Below are 23,602 nucleotides of genomic sequence, written 5' to 3' on the forward strand. Positions count from 1 at the left end.
GGATACGGTTTTATGTTTGTCCTTAATTAAATAAAGTTCTTCTTGTTCTATTTGTGGGAAGAACTTTCTGCGTGCACTGCGCATGTGCAAACTGCAAAACCGTATTGTGCAAACGTATACGTTTTTTTTTTTTTTTTTTTTAAATGGTGGTCTATGGGAACTGTTCTGAACCGTATGTGCATACGGCACATACGGTTCAGAACAGTTCCCATAGACCACCATTTAAAAAAAAAAAAAAAAAAAACGTATACGGGTTGTATCCGGTTTTTCACCCGGACATAAAACCATAGTAGACTACGGTTTTGTGTACGGGGAAAAAAACGGATAAAACCGTAAATGATGCAAAACGTTCACAACTGGATGCTACAGTTGGCATACGGTTTTCTATGAAATGTCTATATATACGGTTTGAAATACGGTTCCATACTTTTTTTTTTCCGAATATAGGAACCGTATTGCAAAAACGCAGGCATAGTATACAATCTATTAATCTTTAATATGAAGCATTAATATGTTTATTAGGATTATTAGATTTTGGTTATAACTAAAATGTTAATATTTATATAACAGTTAAGCACAAACTTAGATGAAATAAATACGCTAAGCTGTTTCAAAAGAAAACTTTATTGAATTGACAGAACAATTTAGGATTTCAGAGTCATAAAAAGTTTTCTTATATTTTTTTAAAGGTTATATTCTTTTTTTTATTTTCTGTGACATCAGAAATAGAAGTAAGACATATTAAAATGTACAATATCCAGAACACCGCAATGTTAAGTAATGCCCATGTCCCTCCTTCTTATAAACATGATAACCCCAATACCGTGCAAACAATATATGAAATAGTCCACGACGGAGAGATCTTCTCCTCCTTGTTTCCTATAAATGATAATTCCTGGTGTAACAAAAAAAAAAAAAAAAAAATGCATGTGAGAAAAGGAAACCAGATGCCGCGGGTTTATCGTAAATATCACAGTATCAAAGACAGAAATTAATTACGGGGTTTGATTGAAGGCAATATACAGTAGGGAGCGGAGATAAGCCCGCAGCTCGCCTGCTGCAATGTGGGATCCTATTGCATGCAGACAACTAATGGAGCAGTATTAATTAAGGCTTAAAAGCTATTTTTTGCCACAGTCCTTAAGTTAATATAACTGCTGCAGAGGTTTTAGGAAGGAAATGCTTATAAAACAGAGAACAGGAGAACACATGAGCCATTATGGTAGATTGGATTAAAATGTACTTACCCAGGCCTCTCAAATATCATACATCTCCATTATGTACGCTTTAGGCACCAGGCCAATGGATCCCTTCATTTCTCCTACCCACCAGCCATATATATTGTACTCCTAATTCAAAACAATAAGCTGTATTAACCTTTTGCCTAGCACAAGCGACTAATATCATTTAATGCAAAGCTACTTTTAAATGTTTTTGCCCTATGTTTGGTCTGCAACTCCCAGCTACAGAAGCCAGGTTAGAAATAACTCCGCCAAAAGGGTGCGCTTAGATACATTCCAGTAGCGGGACACCGTATAAACATATAAATACATATAGAGTCACTTTAATGAGCAATGACATAATAACTATTTCACCCGTCATTTTAAATGATTGACAGCAATAAAAATCTTACGGGAGTTAAAAAATAAAACCGTAAAACTCTTGGGAGTTAAATGATTGACTGTATAAACAGCAATAAACAATGTACAAATGGCATGAAAAATGTTAATTCAACAATTATATATGGCAGGTGTATAAGCTACAGGTACAACAGGATTTAGGACAGGAAATAGCAGTTCCAACCCTAAACTGAGGAAGTGAAAAACAAAAGCATCATGTGGCTTAAGACGACTATAACATCATTTAAATATTTGTTATTAAATCAGATGAAATGAAATAGGGGAAAAAGGAGGTCATTAACATACATTACAAGAAGGCGTATTAACATACATTACTATGTCTGGATTATAGAGTATATGCTATAGTTTATATAAACATTATTATCATAAATATAAAGCTGTTTATCTATGAATCTATTTGTTTAGCTATCTATCTCATATCTATCCAGCTATCTAGCAATCTATCATCTATCTATCTAGATAGCTATATTATTATCTACATTTAATGATCTTTATACAATTATTTCTGTATTACCACTATTGACACAATGATAATAGTAATTAAATAAACTAATAATACTGATACAGTGACATACAGAATATTTTACCCTTACACATTAGTCATATTAAACCACATAGATGCCATCTGTATCAGCTCGGTAAGTAATAATAATAATAATACTCATATAGAACAACTAAAACAGTAAACACTTAGGTCCCAATACAGAACAGATCTACGCTGTATACTTGATTTAGAAACACTAGAATTAAGCGCATAACGATTCAAAGTTTATATTTGTGAAAATTGATTTTATTAGACCAATATGCTCCAAAATGACACACATTTAAAAACAAATAAAAGAAATACACAGTAATAGCAAGGTGCTGGAGGAACCGACTAATGGGAGGCTACGCACTGAACATACAGCTTAGTAGCTGAGGTAGGTTTAATCAATGTACATCATAAAGACCATAGTGGTTGCTATACTTTAAGCAACAGTAAAGTGGCACAGTGCAAGAGACATATGGATCATAATAATTACTGATTATAAACAAAGAAAAAGTGGCACAGTGCAAGAAATGTACAAATCACAGATGTCCAGAGAAGGACCACCAATATAAATGGGAGTACACTGACAATCCACAGTATCATTACCACAGTGACACCCCGGATGAAGCCCGGAGCGAAACGTTGGGTGGTGGAGGCCCGCACGCTTACTTCTCTCCACTGTGGTAATGATACTGTGTATTGTCAGTGTACTCCCATTTATATTGGTGGTCCTTCTCTGGACGTCAGTGATTTAATCAGTAATTATTATGATTCATATGTCTCTTGCACTGTGCCACTTTACTCTTGCTTAAAGTATAGCAACCACTATGGTTGTACATGGATTAAACCTACCTCAGCTACTAAGCTGTATGTTCAGTGCGTAGCCTCCCATTAGTCGGTTCCTCCAGCACCTTGCTATTACTGTGTTTTTCTTTTATATGTTTTTAAATGTGTGTCATTTTGGAGTATATTGGTCTTATAAAATCTATTTTCACAAATATAAACTTTGCATCGTTATGCGCTTAATTTCTAGTGTTTCTCATATAGAACAACATAGCATGCAACCAGCAATATCTTTATCACATCAGTGCGATCTGTGTTTGTTAAACATTTACATTCATTGTACCTCTTACCATGTATTAGAGATCATAAGGTACATTTCAGCTTTTCGTTCGGTATATATATATATTTTTTTTGTTACTGCATAAGCTGTCCAGGATTTACTTTTTGTGTAGTATACAGGTGGTATTTATAGAATGCTGGACAGCTTACTAATCCGATATTCAAAGTTTGGGCCTGATCAACTATAGTACCCATCCCCTTCCGTTAGCCCATGGTTACATGTTAACATTGGGGTCAATCGATATACGCATTGTATGGAATTCTTTATACTTATTATTTCATACAATGGTCATGTGACCTTATTCCAGGTCTAAAGGGGAGGGGGTGTAGAGGTTAAACTTAATTTAGTTTGTAATAACATGAAATCGAAAAGTTACATAATTTGACATACAGACCACAAAAATTCTAGTACAATAAATAAACGCTCTTAAAGGGGTACTCCCCTGGAAATTTTTTATTTATTTTTTTTAAATCAACTGGTGCCAGAAAGTTAAACAGATTTGTAAATTACTTCTATTAAACAAATCTTAATCCTTCCTGTACTTATCAGCTGTTGTATGCTCTAGAGGAAGTTCTTTTCTTTTTTAATTTCCTTTCTGTCTGACCACAGTGCTCTATGCTGACACCTCTGTCCATTTTAGGAACTGTCCAGAGTAGGAGCAAATCCCCATAGCAAACCTATTCTTCTCCAGACAGTTCCCAAAATGGACAGAGGTGTCAGCAGAGAGCACTGTGGTCAGACAGAAAGGAAATTCAAAAAGAAAATACCGTAACTTCCTGTAGAGCATACAACAGCTGATAAGTACTGGAAGGATTAAGATTTTTTTAATAGAAGTAATTTACAAATCTATATGCAAAAGAGGGTATATGCACTCACCGCAGGTAAACAGCCGCCAGCGTGAAGTCCAGGATCACCACGGCATCAGCAGGAACAAGAGGTGCGCTCCTCTTGTTCCTGCTGATGCCGTGGTGATCCTGGACTTCACGCTGGCGGCTGTTTACCTGCGGTGAGTGCATATACCCTCTTTTGCATATAGTTTGTTGGTACTTCCCCTTGTATGTGCACCCCACAGGTGCCGCATGATTACTAGAGTCCGGAGGTCCCGGTCCGCAGCGTCTGAATCACGGTACTGTTTCTTGCTGTCAGTACCTGAATAGTTGCATCTGTCAAAGGACTGAGTGCCCTCCTTTTCTACAACAGTTATTATAATTTACAAATCTGTTTAACTTTCAGGCACCAGTTGATTTAAAAAAAATGTGTCCAAGGGGAGTACCCCTTTAAAAATTCTTCTTCAAGAACTAAAATGAGAAATAATGTTAGTATACTGTATATTTATTTGCATTTCATTAGGTCGCTTTCTCAGTAACTCCTCATCATCTGTATATCTGTATATGGGGATGTAAACACAATTACATCGACTAAATTGCTTAATCAGATGTCAACTTTGTAATGTGTTTTGCAAATTTATATTGGAAATATTACATGATAATTACGATTTAAACAGTAAAATACTGTCCATATGTACAAACAGAGGGTCATACATCTCCATCTGGCATCTATCATCTAAGTCATCTTATAACATTATCTAAACCACTGCCTATCTGAACACAGTAATACTATAACAGGCAGTCTGCTGGAAAACAACACAGAAATAAGATCTATGATACCCCTGTATAAGAGCTGGCTGTCATCTATGGAAGCTAAAGCAGCGCAGACAGGTTGTCATAGAATGTATAAGGCTACCTATATGTCTCAAATGAATAGAAATACATAAAGTACGGAAAATACTATATATGTATTAAACCATAAGCCTGCAGGTTGGAGCACAGTTTTATTACTCCTTATTTTTATATATTATAAGATTGTCATGTTTACAATCCTAGGAAACTTTGGGGGAGATCCATAAATAGTATTATAGGGTGCATTCTGGAATTGGTAAAAGAAAATGACGCATATTACATCAAATGTATCAAACTGGTCCCCACAAAAGGTACGTTCTGCACTACATATACATGTTTATTTTGGCACAATCCTGACATGTTTGTAAATCTCCAACATAGTGTATCTATAGTGTTATGAAAAACATATACAGTGTCTATAGTATAAAAAAATAAAAATAAAAACGTAAGAAAAGCATCACAACGTAATAACACAATTGTCTTTCTTTTTGATTATATAAAGAAGTGTTTTGCAACCAGTGCCCCTCCAGCTGTTGCAAAACTACAACTCCCAGCATGCCAGGACAGCCTTCGGCTGTCCAGGCATGCTGGGAGTCGTAGTTTTGCAACAGCTAGAGGAGTACTGGTTGGGAAATGCTGCCACAAATCATAAGCTTGTGTGGCACTTACACAGAAAGGCTTGTCACATTACATAGTTCTTATCAAAATAAAAAAAATAAAAAAAATACATAGAAAAAACATAAAACAATCCTATTTTTTTTCTTCTCTATTGACCTTGTAATATAGTACAATACAGCAGTATAATTTTAGAGAATATTTGATGTCCTGTAAATAACTGATATAATAAGTTGGTAAACGTCGAAGAATACCACAACTGACTAACCATGAGCCTTTAAAATATATATATTTGATTATTATGACTTAAATAAATTCTTTGAAAACCAAACAAAGCAAAAAATATATAACTATAGACATACAAAATGTGTTTTTATATATATATGTATATATAGATATATATATGTATGTGTGTGTATTTGTGTATATATATATATGTGTGTATTTGTGTGTGAATATATATGTGTGTGTGTATTTGTGTATATATATATGTGTGTATTTGTGTGTGAATATATATGTGTGTATTTGTGTATATACACACATATATAATATATATATGTGTGTGTATTTGTGTATATATATGTGTGTGTGTATTTGTGTGTGTGTATATATATATATATATGTGTGTGTGTGTATATGTAAATATATATATATATATATATATATATATATATATATATGTATTTATATTTATATCAACACACACACATTTAACCACAACTTCTTCGAATGCTTGGCCTTCTTGCAGCAGGGATTCCGAAGAGGATTGCAGCACTACGCACTCTACAATCCCAATGCCCAGGCTGTGGGCATCAGGTTACCGATTAGAGACTTATAAGTCTTCAGTCATTTAAGTCATTTGATAAGGGGTCTACAGTGACAGAAACAGAGGGGCTCCCCCTACCAGACAATAGGTGTCCTACATAACACTATCATGGGGGGGTATAGCCAGGGCCATAAAAAAGGCCCCCATATCTGCCATAACTATCTGCCTATTTTTCTTTAAAACACTGTAGAATCAATCAAACAATACATTTTTTAAGATTTAATAAAAAAATAAAAAAAATGTCATTTCTTTCCTTCTATAGTCCTCTATAAAAAAGGAATACACATTTGGTACCAACGCCTTCATAAAGACCTATAAAATAAAGCTAAAGATGGCGAAATTGTACCTTTTGAACCCCCCCCCCACCCCTCCACAAGTACAGTAGTTGTAATAAAAAATAAGAATTGTCCAAACAACAATCAAGCAACCATGCCATTGTATAGCGGAAAACAATTATGGCTCCTAAAATTTAACACAGGGAAAAAAAAAAAGAAAAAAAAACAGACAGGGGTTAAACACTCCAAAAATTTTTTTTATTACCTGTAAATATTTACATCTATTTTCTTAGTGTTACATAAAGAGTTTATAACAGAAGATTGTATGGATTGGGCAGGTGTGCTAGAATTCGAGGCATGTCCCCATATCCCCAGCAACATGTTGGTTACATCTTAGAAAGCCAAGCTTCAGAATGCTCGCCTGTAATTTGTATGTAGATATGTGATGCAGATTTTATGGCGCGCACTAGAACATCTGGTCGCTCTGTACTCAGAATATGTACGGCACAACCGATTGAGTCCCCCGCATTTATTGCTCTGAAATAAAGATAGCTCACTTCTGCTTAGCATTGAACATTTTACATCAAACATTTCCTAGAAAAAAACTAAAATCCACAAAACCTGATATATGGAAGGTCTGTGATGTCACATCTACTCTCACTACAGTCACACACATGCAGGGTGAAGATTTGTGAGAGAGGAAGGACATCACCACTAGGGGGCATGAAAGGGGAAGATTACAAATCCAGTTCACTTAAGCTAAAACGTTTTCCAAAATAAGCATCCCAAAATGTTTTAAGGATTTTATATTTTTTGCTTCAATAAACTCTGCTGTGTGAGAGTGAAGAGTTAAATCCTGTGTAAAAAATTCTGGTACCAAATGTCGTTTTTATTGAAATTTAGGAGAATAAGATGTATTGTGAGTAAGTCCTGTGGAGTGAGGATGAGGCTTTTATGGACTCTAAATCAATTGATATAGTGCCAACACATTATGCAGCTCTGTACAGAGATTGTCATCAATCGTTTAAAGGGGTACTCTGCCCCTAGGGATAAGATGTCTGATTGAAGGGGTCCCGCAGCTGGGACCCCCACGATCTCTGTGCAGCACCCGGCGTTCTTTAGAACGCTGGGGGCCAGAGGTGGAAGTTGTGATGCCACGGCCATGCCCCTCGTGATGTCACACCACGCCCCCTCCCATAGACTTGCATTGAGGGGGCGTGGCATGACGTCAAGAGGTGGCATGACAGTAACGTCACAAACCCCCCGCCGCCCGCTCCAAGTGTTCGGAACAAAATGTCCTGAATGCTGGGGAAACGTAGTACCCCTTTATGTTCTTGTGCCTAAGGCCTTGTTCACAGGGCAGAATTTCCGAGCTGCATCTGGTAAAAAATTCAGCTCAAAAATCCCATTGGTTTCAATAGGATTCTGCTGCACTGTGCACACGGCGGAATTTTCATGTCGGAAACATCAGCTGTAGCTATTCTAGTTATGGCCTCCGCAGAAAGAATAGACATGTCAGTTCTTTCTGCGGAATCCGCTTGGAAATGCAATGTTGTCTATGGAGATGGCGCATTTCCAAGCAGCCCTAGAGCTGAAATGTTCTACCAGAGCCCGCTGTCTGTGGTATGTTCGAGCGGACATGTTGTTGTGTGAACATAGTCTAATTTGGCCAATGATCTAATTTCCCTCTGGCTAGTTTTAGATGTCGCAGTTTCATTGCAGTTTCAGTACAGTACTGTCACAGTAATGCAACAGTAATGAGAAAATGCGTGAACACACTCTAAAAGTCCTGGCCTGATTGTGTCTATAAGAGATCCTATTAGGCTGTGCTCACACTTCACAATTTCTGGGCAGAATTCCACAAAGATATTCCACTCGGAAATTCCGCTGCAGCAGAGTCCCATTAATTTTAATGGGATTCTGTTGCACTGTGCACATGGTGGAATTTTCCGATTCTGGTGTCTGCAGAAAGAATAGTTATGTCTCGGTCGGAAATGCATTGCCATCTATGAGACGGTGCATTTCCGAGTGGTCCTAGCACCTGCCGGATCATTGAAATGTGCAAAATGTCTGGCCGTGTTTTCCGGGCACACGTTACGCACATAATGGGCTTTGTGAACATGGCCTAATGCTGTCAGTTCACGTCACTAGACCCGCAGTCAGACTGGGACTTGCAGCCGTAATACAGATGCACAAATACGGTCATATTACACTCGTCCGAAACTGGTCTTACTCATGCAAGCAAAGTAGGGTCACTTTCATAAGGAGCCAATTCGCTTTTCAATATGATATAGAAGTGAGGGATGAAGCAAGTACTCATATTAGTATACAAATGGTTAATTCTATTGAAAGATTGTAGCCCTTATGAGACAACAGGTGTTTTTAGTTCCATTCCTGCTCATACTGTGAAGTACTGCAAGAGTTAATTATTTTATTACTTTTTATTGGCCATCTCTGCTAATAACTATGTTTTGTAGCTTTTAATTTTCACAAAAAAAAAATCAAATGAGAAAATGTAACAGTCGACAAACCAAGTCCAAAAAGAATATGCAAACCGATCAGAAGTGTAGATCAGTAGGACAACGAATATAAGAACTGAAACATATAGAGACGAAAAACATGTTGTGGGGCCTTGGATTACTGTCACACTAGAACAGTGTTTCCCAACCAGCTGTTGGCCTTTGGCTGTATGGGCATGCTGGGTGTTGTAGTTTTCCAACAGGTGGAGGCACCCTGGTTGGGAAACACTGCTCTAGTGTTCGAGCATGCCAGGAGTTGTAATTTGGCTAAAGGCAACATGGTTGAGAGACAGGAACTGTCCAGTGTAGGAGCAAATCCCCATAGCAAACCTCTCCTGCTCCTGACAGTGCCTGACATGGACAGAGGTGGCAGCAGAGAGCACTGTGGTCAGACTGGAAAGAACTACACAACTTCCTCTGTAGTATACAGCAGCTGATAAGTACCGTATATACTCGAGTATAAGCCAACCCGAATATAAGCCGAGGCCCCTAATTTCACCCCAAAATCCCAGGAAAAGTTATTGACTCGACTATAAGCCTAGGGTGGGAAATACATCATCCCCCCATGTAATCATCCAAACCCCGTCATCATCCCCCCCACCCTTCATCATCACCGCCTGTCAATCCCTTCATCAGTGGTTTTCAACCTGCGGACCTCCAGATGTTGCAAAACTACAACTCCGAGCATGCCCGGACAGCCATCGGCTGTCCAGGCATGCTGGGAGTTGTAGTTTTGAAATCTCTGGAGGTCCGCAGGTTGAAGACCACTAGTCATCATCCAGCCCCCACCCCCTTTTGTTTTGTACTCACCTCCCCTCGGCGGGAAGTTAGGGTGACCGTCCCATGGGGAGGGATAGTCGTTGCGGGCTGTCCATTTTCACCGGGGGGCCCTCTTCTCCGCGCTTTGGGCCCGGCCCCGGACCAGTGACGTTGCCTTGATGACGCCGCACAAGGATGTTAATGCGCAACGTCCCTGTGCGTCGTCATCAAGGCAACGTCACTACTCTGGAGCCGGGCCTGGAGCGTGGAGAAGAGGGTCCCCCGGTGAAAATGGACAGCCCGCAACGACTATCCATCCCCACCGGACGGTCCCTGCAGCATATATGGCCCGGACCAGGTGAGTACAAAACAAAAGGGGGTCTGGATGATTACAAAGGTCGCAGTGGTCTTCAACCTGCGGTCCTCCATAGGTTTCAAAACTACAACTCCCAGCATGCCCGGATAGCCGATGGCTGTCCGGGCATGCTGGGAGTTGTAGTTTTGCAACATCTGGAGGTCGGCAGGTTGAAGACCACTGAGAAGGGATTGTAGGCGGAGAGTTCATTCGAGTATAAGCCGAGGGGGGCATTTTCAGTACGAAAAATCGTGCTGAAAAACTCGGCTTATACTAGAGTATATACGGTACTGAAAGGATTCAGATTTTTGTATAGAAGTAATTTACTAAGCTTTATAACTTTCTTACACCAGTAGCTGGCAGCAGCTTTTTTCCCCCACTAAGAACACATGCAGGCATGACCGGAGGAATAGCTGTCCATCAGACAAGCATTTGGCTAATATCTAAAGTGTAAAGTGTATTTTCTAGGGTGAGAATCCCCAGAACAAGCTTTGCTCTGACTTCAAGACTACATGGAATGCTGAGAGATTCATGTTTCCAATCTTTTCTTTTAAAACAAAAAGTTTAAATAAAAAGAACAGATTCTAAAATTTTTGCCATTGATTTGTCACGAAAAATCGGGAAATATGATAAACAATTTTAAAACTTCTTTACTTAAAAATGAAATAATTCAAAAGTATTAGGGTTCAGTAATACACTAAGTTATAAGAAGCCTTAGGCCATGTTTACACGGTGGAATTTCCGAGTGGAATTCTGCAGAAATATTCAGCTCAGAAAAGTCCCATTGATCTGCACAATAGAAACATTTGCTGCAGAATTTCCATTTTCGGCATATTCCGCAAGGAAATGCATTGCAATCAATGGAGATAGCTCCTTTCCGGGCAGTCCTAGCAAAAGGAGCAAATTTGAGATATATCTGCCCCTATTTTCCGGGCCAACCTTCCCCAAATTTTCCGCCGTGTGAACATAGCCTTAAAGGGGGTTTCTATGGTAATTACATTTTTTCCACCTGTTTAAGTCCCTGCTCCCGCCCCCACTCAGTCCTCTCTGTTATGTTTGATTATATTTCCACATATCCCATGTCATTATTCCAGTCATAATTGTCAATTATTATTGTAATTATTATAATTGTCAATTATTGTTATTATTGTCAATTATTATTGTAATTATCATTATAGTCAATTATTGCAGTCAATACACAGTATCAGAATGTCAGCAGTGATGATCTACCCTATTTTTCGCAATATAAGAAGCTCCGGCATATAAGACGCACCCAATTTTAAAGCATGAAAATCTAGAAAAAAAAGATTCTGAACCTTCAACCTGCGGACCTCCAGATGTTGCAAAACTACAACTCCCAGCATGCCCGGACAGCTGTTGGCTGTCCGGGCATGCCAGGAGTTGTAGTTTTGCAACATCTGGAGGTACGCAGGTTGAAGACCACTGGTATTGGAGGTTATACTCACGTGTCCCCGCCGCATCGGACCCGTCACCGCTGCCCTGGATGTCGCCCTCCATCTCTGTCACCGCGTTCCCGGGTGTACCCGTCGCTCTGGAACGTCTCTGCTGCCGGGTATCCTCGCTCTCCATCCCCGCCATCACGCCACTACGCACGCCGCTACCTACGCCGCTCCTATTGGATGATGGGGCGGCGTGCGCGACGACATGATGACGACGGAGGAGAGCGCCTGCCATGCAGGGGATCCCGGCACAGAGCAGACACCGAGGAGGCAGGTAAGGTCCCTCCCAGTGTCCTGTAAGCTGTTCGGGATGCCGCGATTTCACCGCTGTGGTCCCAAACCGCCCAACTGAGCAGCTGGGTTAGTGTCACTTTCGCTTCAGACGTGGCGGTCAGCTTTGATCACCGCATCTGAAGGGTTAATACAGGGCATCACCGCGATTGATGATGTCCTGTATTAGCCTCGTAATTATACAACTCCTCTGCGGCTGTGTTCACACATTGTATTTTGGGCTGCTTTTTTATGTTTTGCCATGATTTTTCCAAAATTGCAGCAAAATTTAGCAAATGTGTAATTTTTTTGTGATTTTGAAAAATCACAGCATAACAGCCTAAATGCAGTAAAACATGCAAGAAAAGTGTCAATTATTCAATGTGCAAACATGGCCTAAAAACTTAAAATCTTCATAAAATGCATTCTAATATGAACATGGGTCAAATCACTTTTGCCTTTTGGCAACATTTTTCCCCAAAAAAATAAAAAAAAAACTTAACTTTGAATAAGTAATTGCATGAAAACTGCACATTATGTGAACTGGCCCCAAGCCATTTATAAGTAGTGTTGAGCGCGAATATTCGCAATTCGAATATTTATTGCGAATTTCGCATATTTGCGAATATGGCAAATATAGTGCTATATATTCGTAATTACGAATATTCGTCATTTTTTTTCACACAGAACACATCACAGTGATCTCATCCCTCCCTGCTTCCAGCTTGTGGTCTAAAGAATGATCCTATACTATTTACTGAATTAGACTGGAGAGCGAATATTCACGAATATGAGAATATGCGAATATCGTCACTAAAATTAGATAGATAGTGATGATATTCACAAATAAGACATGACAATATTCAAAATGAAAAATGTCATAGACCCATTATCACTTCTGTATAGACCAAGAATTAGGAGATAGATGGATAGATAGATAATATAGATAGAGATAGGTAGATAGTTATCAGCATGTGAATATGTACATGCACATATGTGCATACGCATTTACGCAAAGCGAAAATAACCATGAATATGTCGAATTTCGCAAATATAGATCGGATATCCATATAAATGTGAAATATCGCAAATTCGAATATGGCTTACGCCTCTCATCACAATTTATAAGTCGAATGAGTTCACCTGGAGTTCATCCTGACCGAGAGGCCCTGCGCTGCGGGCTGGCCCCGGACTAGTGACGCTGCATTGACGCCCCGCGGAGGGGCGCCCCTGATGTCACGGATGTCTGCTGCGCACGGACGTCCCTGCACGGCGGCGTCAATGCAGCGTCACTAGTCCAGGGCCGGACCGGAGCGGAGAAGAGGGCCTCTTGGTCAAGATGGACGGCCCGGACCGGCTCACTCTCCCCACTGGAAGTTGGACGGTCCCTGCAGCATAGATGGGTGACGATGGATGGCCCGGCCCATCCCCTCACCACCCCCACCAGTATGCCTGTGATTTATATATTTTTTTTCCCATCACTCGAGTATAAGCCGAGGGGGACGTTTTCGTCACGAAAAATGGTGCTGAAAAACTCGGCTTATACTCGAGTATATACGGTAAGCATTTTGTTTTCTGTGGTATGACAGGTGCGCCTTAAAGAAGTTTGACCATCCCTTTGAGACAACCTTTACACTTTCTTCACAGTTTAGGCAATACGATACAGCTGGAACTGGTACGCAGGCAAGTGTCTATCAATGATATCAATTATTGCTTTGTCCAATTCTTACATTTTGTAATAAAAGACGATTTATCCATTAAGAAACAGTCAAACCCAGTAAACTTGCAATGGGCTAAGGTAATTTTTTTTCTGCCTAAAAAATCTACTGCCACATTCTTAGAAAATTGCGTAAGCACCCAGACAAGAATGCAAAAGTCAGGAGCAAAACTGGAGCATTATATTCCTTTAAAGGGAAACAGAACCGAGATTTATGACAATCAAGGGCCAGAGGTTAAAATCTGCCCAAGTGCCCAAAAGCTTTTTGAGGGATAGATAGCAGGGGCTGGCGTGCCAGAGGCTTATGGGCGCTCATATAACAGCTAGTAATTGTATCATGTGCCATAAGAAGGACGCACATGCTTGAGCATTTTTCAAGAAAAAACATCCATCCCTCATAGCCTAAGACAACTCTGAATGCGTTCTTATAGGACGGAACATTATAAATAGGCTGATTTGGATTTGTTAAATAAATACCATATGAATTGCAGGCTTTTCCTTTAATAAAAACGTCATAATTGTTTACAAAAGCCGCAGCTGCTGACAAAATGTTTTTATTAAGTTAAAAATAATTTGGCCAACGTAATGTACAGATTATATAGGTTACATTTATCTATAAACAACGTTGTGATGAATTATGAAAAAGTAATATACACCGAATGCATTCCTTATCAGTACTGGCTTTCTTGTACGGGTACAGCGACAATTACTGTGGTTACATCCAAATAATGTACTGGCGAAAATTGAAGGGGTTTCAAGTGGCCATCCCCTAGCATATTCTTCATGTGACTTGGAGACTCATTTATCAATTGCACAAAGTCTTTCCCTGGTTTTTCCCTTCCCATTCAACCCTAAGCGCACTATAATTACTTGTAACAACTTATCAACAACATGGGCTTGTCATGATTCATTCCTGCACATGGCTGACACTTGATAGGGAGAACTTTAGCCTACTTCCAAAAAGTGCACTTCCTCATTCTTGACACTAGATGGTGTAGAAGCTAATAAAAGGCACATGGTATTCTTGTAGACCAGTGCTCTTCAAACTGTGGCCCTCCAGATGTTGCAAAACTACAATTCCCAGCATGCCCGGACAGCCGTTGGCTGTCCGGGCATGCTGGGAGTTGTAGTTTGGCAACATCTGGAGGGCCACAGTTTGAAGACCGCTGTTGTAGACTAAGTATTAAAGGGGTATTCCAGGAAAAAACTTATATATATATATATATATATATATATATATATATATATATATAATAAACAATATGATGAAGGAGTACCGTAACAGGGCTTCAAGCCTATAGAGTGTCAATGCGGGTGCTCAGCCAGCTCCAACCTCGACCACAGGTATAAGAACAACAGGAATCCAATAGGAAGCAAACAGCGGCACTCCAGCAGTTTCAAGAAGAAGAAAAAATCCTTTATTCACCCATATGGTGCTACGTTTCGACTCACTCAATGGAGTCTTGGATAAATGGATGGATCAATGGATGCTTGATAAAGACTCCATTGAGTGAGTCGAAACGTAGCACCATATGGGTGAATAAAGGATTTTTTCTTCTTCTTGAAACTGCTGGAGTGCCGCTGTTTGCTTCCTATTGGATTCCTGTTATATATATATATATATATATATATATATATATATCAACTGGCTCCAGAAAGTTATACAGATTTATAAATTACTTCTATTAAAAAATCTTAATCCTTTCAGTACTTATGAGCTTCTGAAGTTAAGGTTGTTCTTTTCTGTCTAAGTTCTTTCTAATGACACGTGTCTCGGGAAACGCCCAGTTTAGAAGAGATTTGCTATGGGGATTTGCTTCTAAACTGGGCGGTTCCCGAGACACGTGTCGTCAGAGAGCACTTAGACAGAAAAGAACAACCTTAACTTCAGAAGCTCATAAGTACTGAAAGGATTAAGATTTTTTAATAGAAGTCATTTACAAATCTGTTTAACCTTCTGGAGCCAGTTGATATATAAAAAAAAAAGTTTTGTCTTGGAATACCCCTTTAAATAGTGCCAAGGTGCCTTTATGCAAATTCATCTTGGCACTTACTGATAGTGATGAAGAAAACATAATGGTGGTGGTGGTGGGGGGGGGGGGGGGGATGGGGGGAATAAATGAAACTATGTTTTGCTCTTGGGCCAAAGGCATGCTGGGAGTTGTAGTTTTGCAACAGCTGGAGACCACACTGTACATGATGAACAAAATTTTGCACCGCTTTTCATTTAACGTGTACCTCTCCAAGACATTTTTTTGAATTGTCAACTGTCTGCAGACAAAAAAGTTTAAAAAAAAAAGTTACAACTCTTGAAAGGCAACGATTCAAAAGAACATTGCTTGGTCATTAAAAGGTTAAAAGGGGCCACCTCACAACTCTTTTTTAACTTGCAGTCTGTCCAGTGATCACCTGACTGCCTCAGGTCTAAATACAGAAACTCCTGTCAATCTATACCTAGAGGAAGCTGCAGACAGTCATGATATTTACCTTCAGAATCTGCTGAAGGCTTAAAGGGGTACTCTGGTAGAATTATTTTTTTTTTAAATCAACTGGTGTCAGAAAGTTAAATAGATTTGTAAATTACTTTTATTAAAAAATCTTAATCCTTCCAGTACTTTTTAGCTGCTGTATGCTCTACAGGAAGTTCTTTTCTTTTTTAATTGATTTTCTGTCTGACCAGAGTGCTCTCTGTCCATGTCAGAAACTGTACAGAGTAGGAGAAAATCCCCATAGAAAACCTCTCCGACTCTGGACAGTTCCTGACATGGACAGAGGTGTCAGCAGAGAGCACTGTGGTCAGACCCATAATAAATTTAAAAAGAAAATAACTTCCTCTGGAGCATACAGTAGCTGATAAGTACTGAAAGGATTAAGATTTTTAAATAGAAGTAATTTACAAATCTGTTTAATATTCTGGTACCAGTTGATTAAAAAAAAAAAAAAAAATGTTTTTCACCGTAGTACCTCCTTAAGGTCATATTCACTTGGTGACATTTCAATGTTTCAAAAATTGCAAAATTATAATGGACTTCCAGCAGAATTTCTATGTTTTCAGAACACAGAATTCCACCGAAAGTCAAGTCCCATTGACTTCAATGGGATTCCACCCTGGAATTCTGCAATATAAAAATATAAAACCGAGCAAGAGACACCCATTTATGATGTTCACATATCTTCTCAATCTATTGGGATTTTTCTGCAGTGATTTGTCTTGAAGGAAACCTTTGCATGAAAACAGATCTAATTTCTCCCCAAAACAGCACAACTCTTGCCCTCAGGTTGTGAGTTATATTGTGGTTCTGTTGAAGTGAATGGGGCCAAATTGTAATACTAGACACATCCTGAGAACAGGCATGGTACTGTTTTTGTAGGAAATTAGCCCTGTGTTCTATTCTTGGACCCCCTTAACCTGTTAAGGACATGGGGGGTATTCATGAAAAGTGGTGTAGGTAAAAGTCTATTTAATCCATTAATTAATGTGGTGGAGACTGTGCACATGCATCAACATTATTATATGGTGCAGCAGGGCCGTTTGAAGGAATTTGGGGGCCCCAAGCAAAATGGACATGGAGGCCCCCCCCATTGATGTTCACGCACATCACGCTCTAGGGCCGGCATCAGGACGTAGTAACCCCCCACATTAGGTGCAGCAGAGTTCCCCCCACATTAGGTGCAGCAGAGTTCTCCCAACAATAGGCTGGCAGTGTTCCTCCCCACATTAGGTGCAGCATAGTTGTCCCCACATTAGACTGGCAGTTTTCCCCACAGACATACAGCCTCCAGCCATATACAGTGTATGGCTGGAGGCTGTATGCCTGTGTACTGCCCACTTCAGTGCTCCGACCACCGCTCCTCCAGTCCGGCCATAGCATTAGTTCCAGGACCGTTACCAGGCTGGCCAGCGCACGTCTTCCTCCTCCTCGATGCTCTGGTCTTCTGCGCCTCCGTTGCTGTGGGTGCACACACGGGACGTCAGTGACGTCCCGGCGTGCGCTATCACCCGGCGGCCCCTGCGTTTTTAAACTTAACGCGGGGCCGCAGAGAGTTAATGGGGGCATCCCTGTGTCCCGAAAACATCTTTCGGGACACAGGGATGTCCTTAATAGTGATGCCCTTGTGTCCTGGTACTTAAGGACCAAGGGCATACCTGTACGCCCTGAATCCTAAAAGGAGGATGTAAAAATTGTCTTTCAGACTGCTGGCAGTTAAAAAATAAAGAGATACATACCTGCCACTGCTCCCCCAGTGCCTCCGGTAACCCGCACTGGCCTCTGCCACGATCCTCTTCCTGGTTGCCGGTGGTCGGTGAGTCATACTTCACTCAAAGCGAAGTTCCGCCTCAGCCGGCGATAGGCTGAGCGGCAGTATGATGTTTTCGGTCCCAGCACAAGGAGAAGACCAGTGCCTGCTGATCTAATGATGTAGCAAGTTTGGCTTAGCTGGGCTATTTTAGTGGATCACCGATCACACTGTGTGGATGAAACATGCCCTTACACACTGGGCCCCTGTGCAGCTGAACTGGGTCCTGGCTATGATAAGCCGCCGGGACCGACCCAGTATGACGCAGGCGTTTTAAACACCGGGACCGGGTCCCATAACTATGGGATAACAATGATCAATGTAAAAGATCAGTGTGTGCAGTGTTATAGCCCCCTATGGGGGCTATAACACTGCAATAAAAAAGTGGGGAAAAAAAGTTAATAAAGATCATTTAACCCCTCCCCTAAGAAAAGTTTGAATCACCCTCTTTTCCCATTTAAAAAAAACAGTGTAAATAAAAATCAACACATGTGGAATCACTGCATGCGGAAATATCCGAATTATAAAAATATATAGTTAATTAAACCGCACGGTCAATGGCGTATGTGCAAAAAAATGCAAAAGTTCCAAATAGCGTATTTTTTGGTCACTTTTTATACTATGAAAAAATTTATAAAAAGCGATCAAAAAGTCCGATCAATACAAAAATGATACCACTAAAAACTACAGATCACTGTGCAAAAAAATTAAAAAGTTACAGGGGTCAGAAAATGACAATTTTAAACGTATACATTTTCCTGCATGTAGTTATGATTTTTTCTAGTCGTACGGCAAAATCAAACCTATATAAGTAGGATATCATTTTAATTGTATGGACCTACAGGATAAAGAGAAGGTGTCATTTTTACTGAAAAATGTACTGTGTAGGAACGGAAGCCCCAACATTTACAAAATGGTGTTTTATCTTCAATTTTGTCGTACAAGGATTTATTTTACATTTTGCCGTAGATTTTTGTGTAAAATTACTCATGTCATTACAAAGTAGAATTGGTGGCGTAAAAAATAAGCCATCATATGGATTTTTAGGTGCAAAATTGAAAGAATTATGATTTTTTAAATGTAAGGAGGAAAAAAACGAAAGTGCAAAACTGGAAAAATTTAAGAAAATGGGCAATATTGAAGATCCACAACAAACGGAGAGAAACGACGGGGGGAGGGGCACAAACGGTAAACTGTAAACACCAACCGGCTTCTTTATTCTTTGGGTGCATATAGACAACACAGGCAACGGGGCGCCCAATCAGGACAGGTGTGTGATAGCTATTTCGCGCCACGTCTGGCGCTTCCTTAGATTGGGGCACCGGCGGAGCTTAGTGACATCACTGCTGCTGTTCCCAGGACCTGGGACCCAGCAATGAGCAACAGCGGCTTGGGGCACGGGCGGAGCTTAGTGACGTCAACGCTGCTGTTCTCTGCTGGGTCCAATGTCCTGGGAACAGCAGCAGTGACGTCACTAAGCTCCGCCCATGTCCCAAGCCGGGTGCCCAGAGCTGGAGCTAACAAAGGAGATAACGGAGATCCCCTGCACGGAATGGGACAAGGTAACTACCATTGCCATCAGTGTCACCTGCACTACCTGTCGGTACTGGCAGGTTAGTGCAGGTTACACTGGTGAGAGATTTCCTTTAAATTGTTATTAAAGTTATTTTCATTAAATAAATAAATGTGCATAAATATTAAATTGCATAAATATTGAAGGTGGTGATAGCTCAGATGTGGCTCAGACGGGCATTCATTGTAATGCCTACTTAATTAGTAAGTGGAATGTCAAGAACTGTATGCAAAATGACAGCAATTACAACATTATCTATCACTTTATTTATGTGACCACAGAGTTCTTGAGCATTCCTTCCTCTATAACAAATGATAGGTTCCTGCTGCTGCCAGACAGACAGTTACTGAATCTTCTCTCCTTCATTTCTTTGTTAATTAAGTTCCATATGTAAGTCGGTAGTGCCAAACTCTCCTACAATGGCTGAAGATGTGGACAATTGTCCTGTCACGTTATAAAGATTTACTGAGGTCCTCAGCTTCGGTGAACTACTGGGTCCTATTTCATACATGACAATATCTTGGGGGATATTTATGAAAGGTAGCGTGCATTATCTTTTTAATATATCCTGTCATCCATTGCAAATTAGGCATTTTTTTGTGAACCAGCAAGAATTTGGACAAAAAAGCAGTTCTGTAATATTGTTCTGTTAAGAGAATTGCCATTTCTCAAGTCAAAAAAATTGATACTGGAGCAAGGAAGAGGAAGGAGATGCAAACTACCAGGGATGCCTGCATGTGACAACTCCTTTACATACTGTATGTCCTATTAGAAGTAATGTAGGGAGAACACCTGCTTTAAAGGCGTTATACATCTTATACCCTATCCTAAGTAGCCGTCACACCCCCTCCCATAGACATGAATGGAGGAGGCATGGCATGACGTCACTAGGGGGAGTGGCCATAACGTCACTTTCCCGTCTTGGAGGCAGCACCCGGCACAAAATGCAGGGGGCTGCACCGAGATTGCGGGGGTCCCCAGCAGCGGGACCCCTGCGATCATACATCTTATCCCCTATACAAAGGATATAATATGTATAAAGCCGGAATACCCCTTTAAGCTACTTCTAGTAAGAGCAGCTCTTCTTGTACTTGACCCCATTCATTTGGGCATTACATCAGTGGGGAAGCCCTAATTCCGGATTCCTATGTGGAGAGTAGAGTCAGTGTTGGTCAGCTCCTAAGTCTATTACAAGTTATACAGTCAAATCCAAAACAGTCTAACCCTAATTTAACATGCAAGAAGCTAGTTAGTAGACAAGGACTACAAGTCACATAGTGCCCTGAAGCAACTGTGACGCTGCATTGATGCCACGGCGCAGGGACGTTCATGCGCAGAGACGTCACAGACGTCTGCTGCGCACGGACGTCCCTGCGCGTCGTCATCAACGCAACGTCACTAGTCCGTGGCCGATCCGGAGCGGATAAGAGGGCCTCCCGGTGAAGATGGATAGCCCAGAACGACTAACTCTCCCCACCGGACGGTCCCTGCAGCATAGATGGCCGAAGATGGAAGGCCCGGACCAACTCACCTTTTCCTTCCGACCGAGAAAGCAATAACTGGGGAGGTGAGTAGAAAACAAAAGGGGGGGGTCTTGATAATGACAAAGGGATTGACAGGCGGTGATGATGAAGGGGGGGATGATGAAGGGGGGATGATGACGAGGGGGATGACGACGAGGGGGATGATGACGAGGGGGATGATGATGAGGGTGAGGATGATGATGACGAGGGTGATGATGACAGGGGTGTTAATGACGGGGTCTGGATGATAACAGGGGGGATGATGACATGGGGGGATGATGTATTTCCCACCCTAGGCTTATAGTCGAGTCAATAACTTTTCCTAGGTTTTTGGGGTGAAATTAGGGGCCTCAGCTTATATTCGGAATGGCTAATACTTGAGTATATACGGTATTTCCACACATTTCTTCCAGGTGAATGATTACAGGGATGGCCCTAACCAAACATCCCCATTAAAGAGTAGTGTTGAGCGGCATAGGCCATATTCGAATTCGCGAATATTCGCGAATATATGGACATATATTCGCCAAATTGGCATATTCGTAATATTTGCGATTTATTTTCGCATATGCGAAAATTCGCGTATTTGAAAATTTGCATTTGCAAAAATTAACATAAGCGAAAATTTGCATATGCGAAAATTAGCATATGCAAATTTTCGCATATGTGAAAATTCGCACGCCAGTCTCACACAGTAGTATTAGAGCCTTCTGTACACCACACAAGCTGGAAGCAGAGAGGGATGATCACTGTGATGTGTACTGTGATAATAAAAAAAAAAAAACGAATATTCATAATTACGGATATATAGTGCTATTTTTGCGAATATTCGCGAATTCGCGAATAAAATTCGCATTGCGAATATTTGCGAGCAACACTATTAAAGAGGTATTCGGCTGTATAACTTTTTTTTTAAAACATTATCCCCAGGCTGCCAGCATATAAAACAAAAACTTAGACTTTGTCTGCTCCCTCAGTGCCCAGCATCGCTGCTGATGTCCTCTGGTGGGATCTTCCTGGTTGCCGATGGTTGACACATCACCCTGTGGCTCTGCTAATCACTGGCCACAACAATGTCCCACCTCAACTGGCGATAGGCTGAGTGGCAGTGTGACATACTAAGCCACTGCACCAGGAAGAAGGCCAGTGTCAGGGCTCAATAAGTCACACTGCCTCTCGGCCTATTGCCAGGCGGAGACATCGCTGTGGCTGGTGACTGGATGAGCCACAGGGTGATGCGTCAACCACCAGCAACCAGAAAGAAAACCACACCGGAGGATGGGAGCAGCGATACCGGGGTACTGAGGGAGCAGCTATAGGTAAATCTAAGTTTTAGGTTTATATGCCAGCAGCCTGGGGGGTAACTTTGTAAAACAAAATGTACAGCAAAGTACCCCTTTAAGTGTCAGCAGATAGAGTCCAAAGGTTGCCATACATTTTCAATAACTGTCAGTAAAGTAAAGGAAGTAAATCTTTGTTTGTTTACTTTAAACCTTTTCTTCCTGGACTCTATTCATTTTCAGGGGTAAACTCTTACCCCTGAGCTCTGTCATGAGAGAAACTACAGAACTGGGAGCCAAGCAGTGACATGGCTCTCTAAGGAAAGAACACACTTTGGATAAACCCTGACCAAGCTAAAGCTAAGGTATTGTACGTCCATCTTATGTTTCTCCTGATATTTAGTAACGTGAACTGTACATTATTTGCAAGTTACCCCCCTGTGTCCGGCTCTTTATGTGCACTACCAACAAGGACACCCCAAACACCATCAGCCAGGACACATACACTCAGGAAGTACACCGGTAGAACTAAAGATATCATCTTATCTTACAAGTGCAAACTTCTAATCACCTAGAAATATGGGAGTTTTGGTGGACTCCAGCCACTTTGACTACTATCACCTAGACTCTGACAACTAGCAGGGGACTACAAGCCTCAGCATTCCCACCAGCTTTTGCCCATTTGTTCCATCTGCACTCCCTCTGGGCTGCCACATAAACCATTTGTGACAATGGTTAGCAACAAAGAACTAGCCCCATCTACAGCCTAAATACCAAATAGCTTATTAAAATGTTGCTCCACAAATAGATATAATAATATAATGGCTAAAATGTTGAATTTAGCATGCACTAAGTGACCATCAGCTGTTAACATACTTAAGAAATGTGTGATGATTGTGATGACTGCTCCATTCTGCTCCATTCTCTGGCCTTACGGTGCTATGTGTAGCTTCCTCCATCTCCTCACCTCGGAGGCTACTTTAACTATGGAGTTGTGCCCCTATTTCCTATTACCCCTATAGAAGCTGTCACCCTGGTAGTTAGAAATTGTACAGTATTTAAAGAAGACTATCACCCAAGACACAGAACTTATTAGTGTAGTGTTATAACAAATGTTATTAGCTTTATCCTATTTTTGCTCCATGTAAAAAGTGTAGTTC

The 23,602-nt window shown here is 40.8% G+C and overlaps 1 protein-coding gene across 2 annotated transcripts in view; it reads right to left on the reverse strand.

The window, feature by feature from the left end:
• Nucleotides 1-611: 611 nt before the first annotated feature.
• The window catches only part of SKAP2 (src kinase associated phosphoprotein 2), a 363,619-nt gene continuing 340,628 nt past the window's right edge, over nt 612-23,602 (reverse strand). For both annotated transcript variants that reach the window (XM_056519850.1, XM_056519849.1), the window contains exons 12-13: nt 1,248-1,349; nt 612-895 (exon numbers count right to left, since the gene is read on the reverse strand). In XM_056519850.1, the coding sequence (XP_056375825.1) occupies nt 1,257-1,349 (93 nt within the window). In that variant the 3' untranslated portion in view covers nt 612-895; nt 1,248-1,256. The remainder of the gene's footprint in view (nt 896-1,247; nt 1,350-23,602) is intronic.

This window comes from Hyla sarda, chromosome 5 (genome assembly GCF_029499605.1).
Source record: "Hyla sarda isolate aHylSar1 chromosome 5, aHylSar1.hap1, whole genome shotgun sequence".
NCBI classification, from domain to species: domain Eukaryota; kingdom Metazoa; phylum Chordata; class Amphibia; order Anura; family Hylidae; genus Hyla; species Hyla sarda.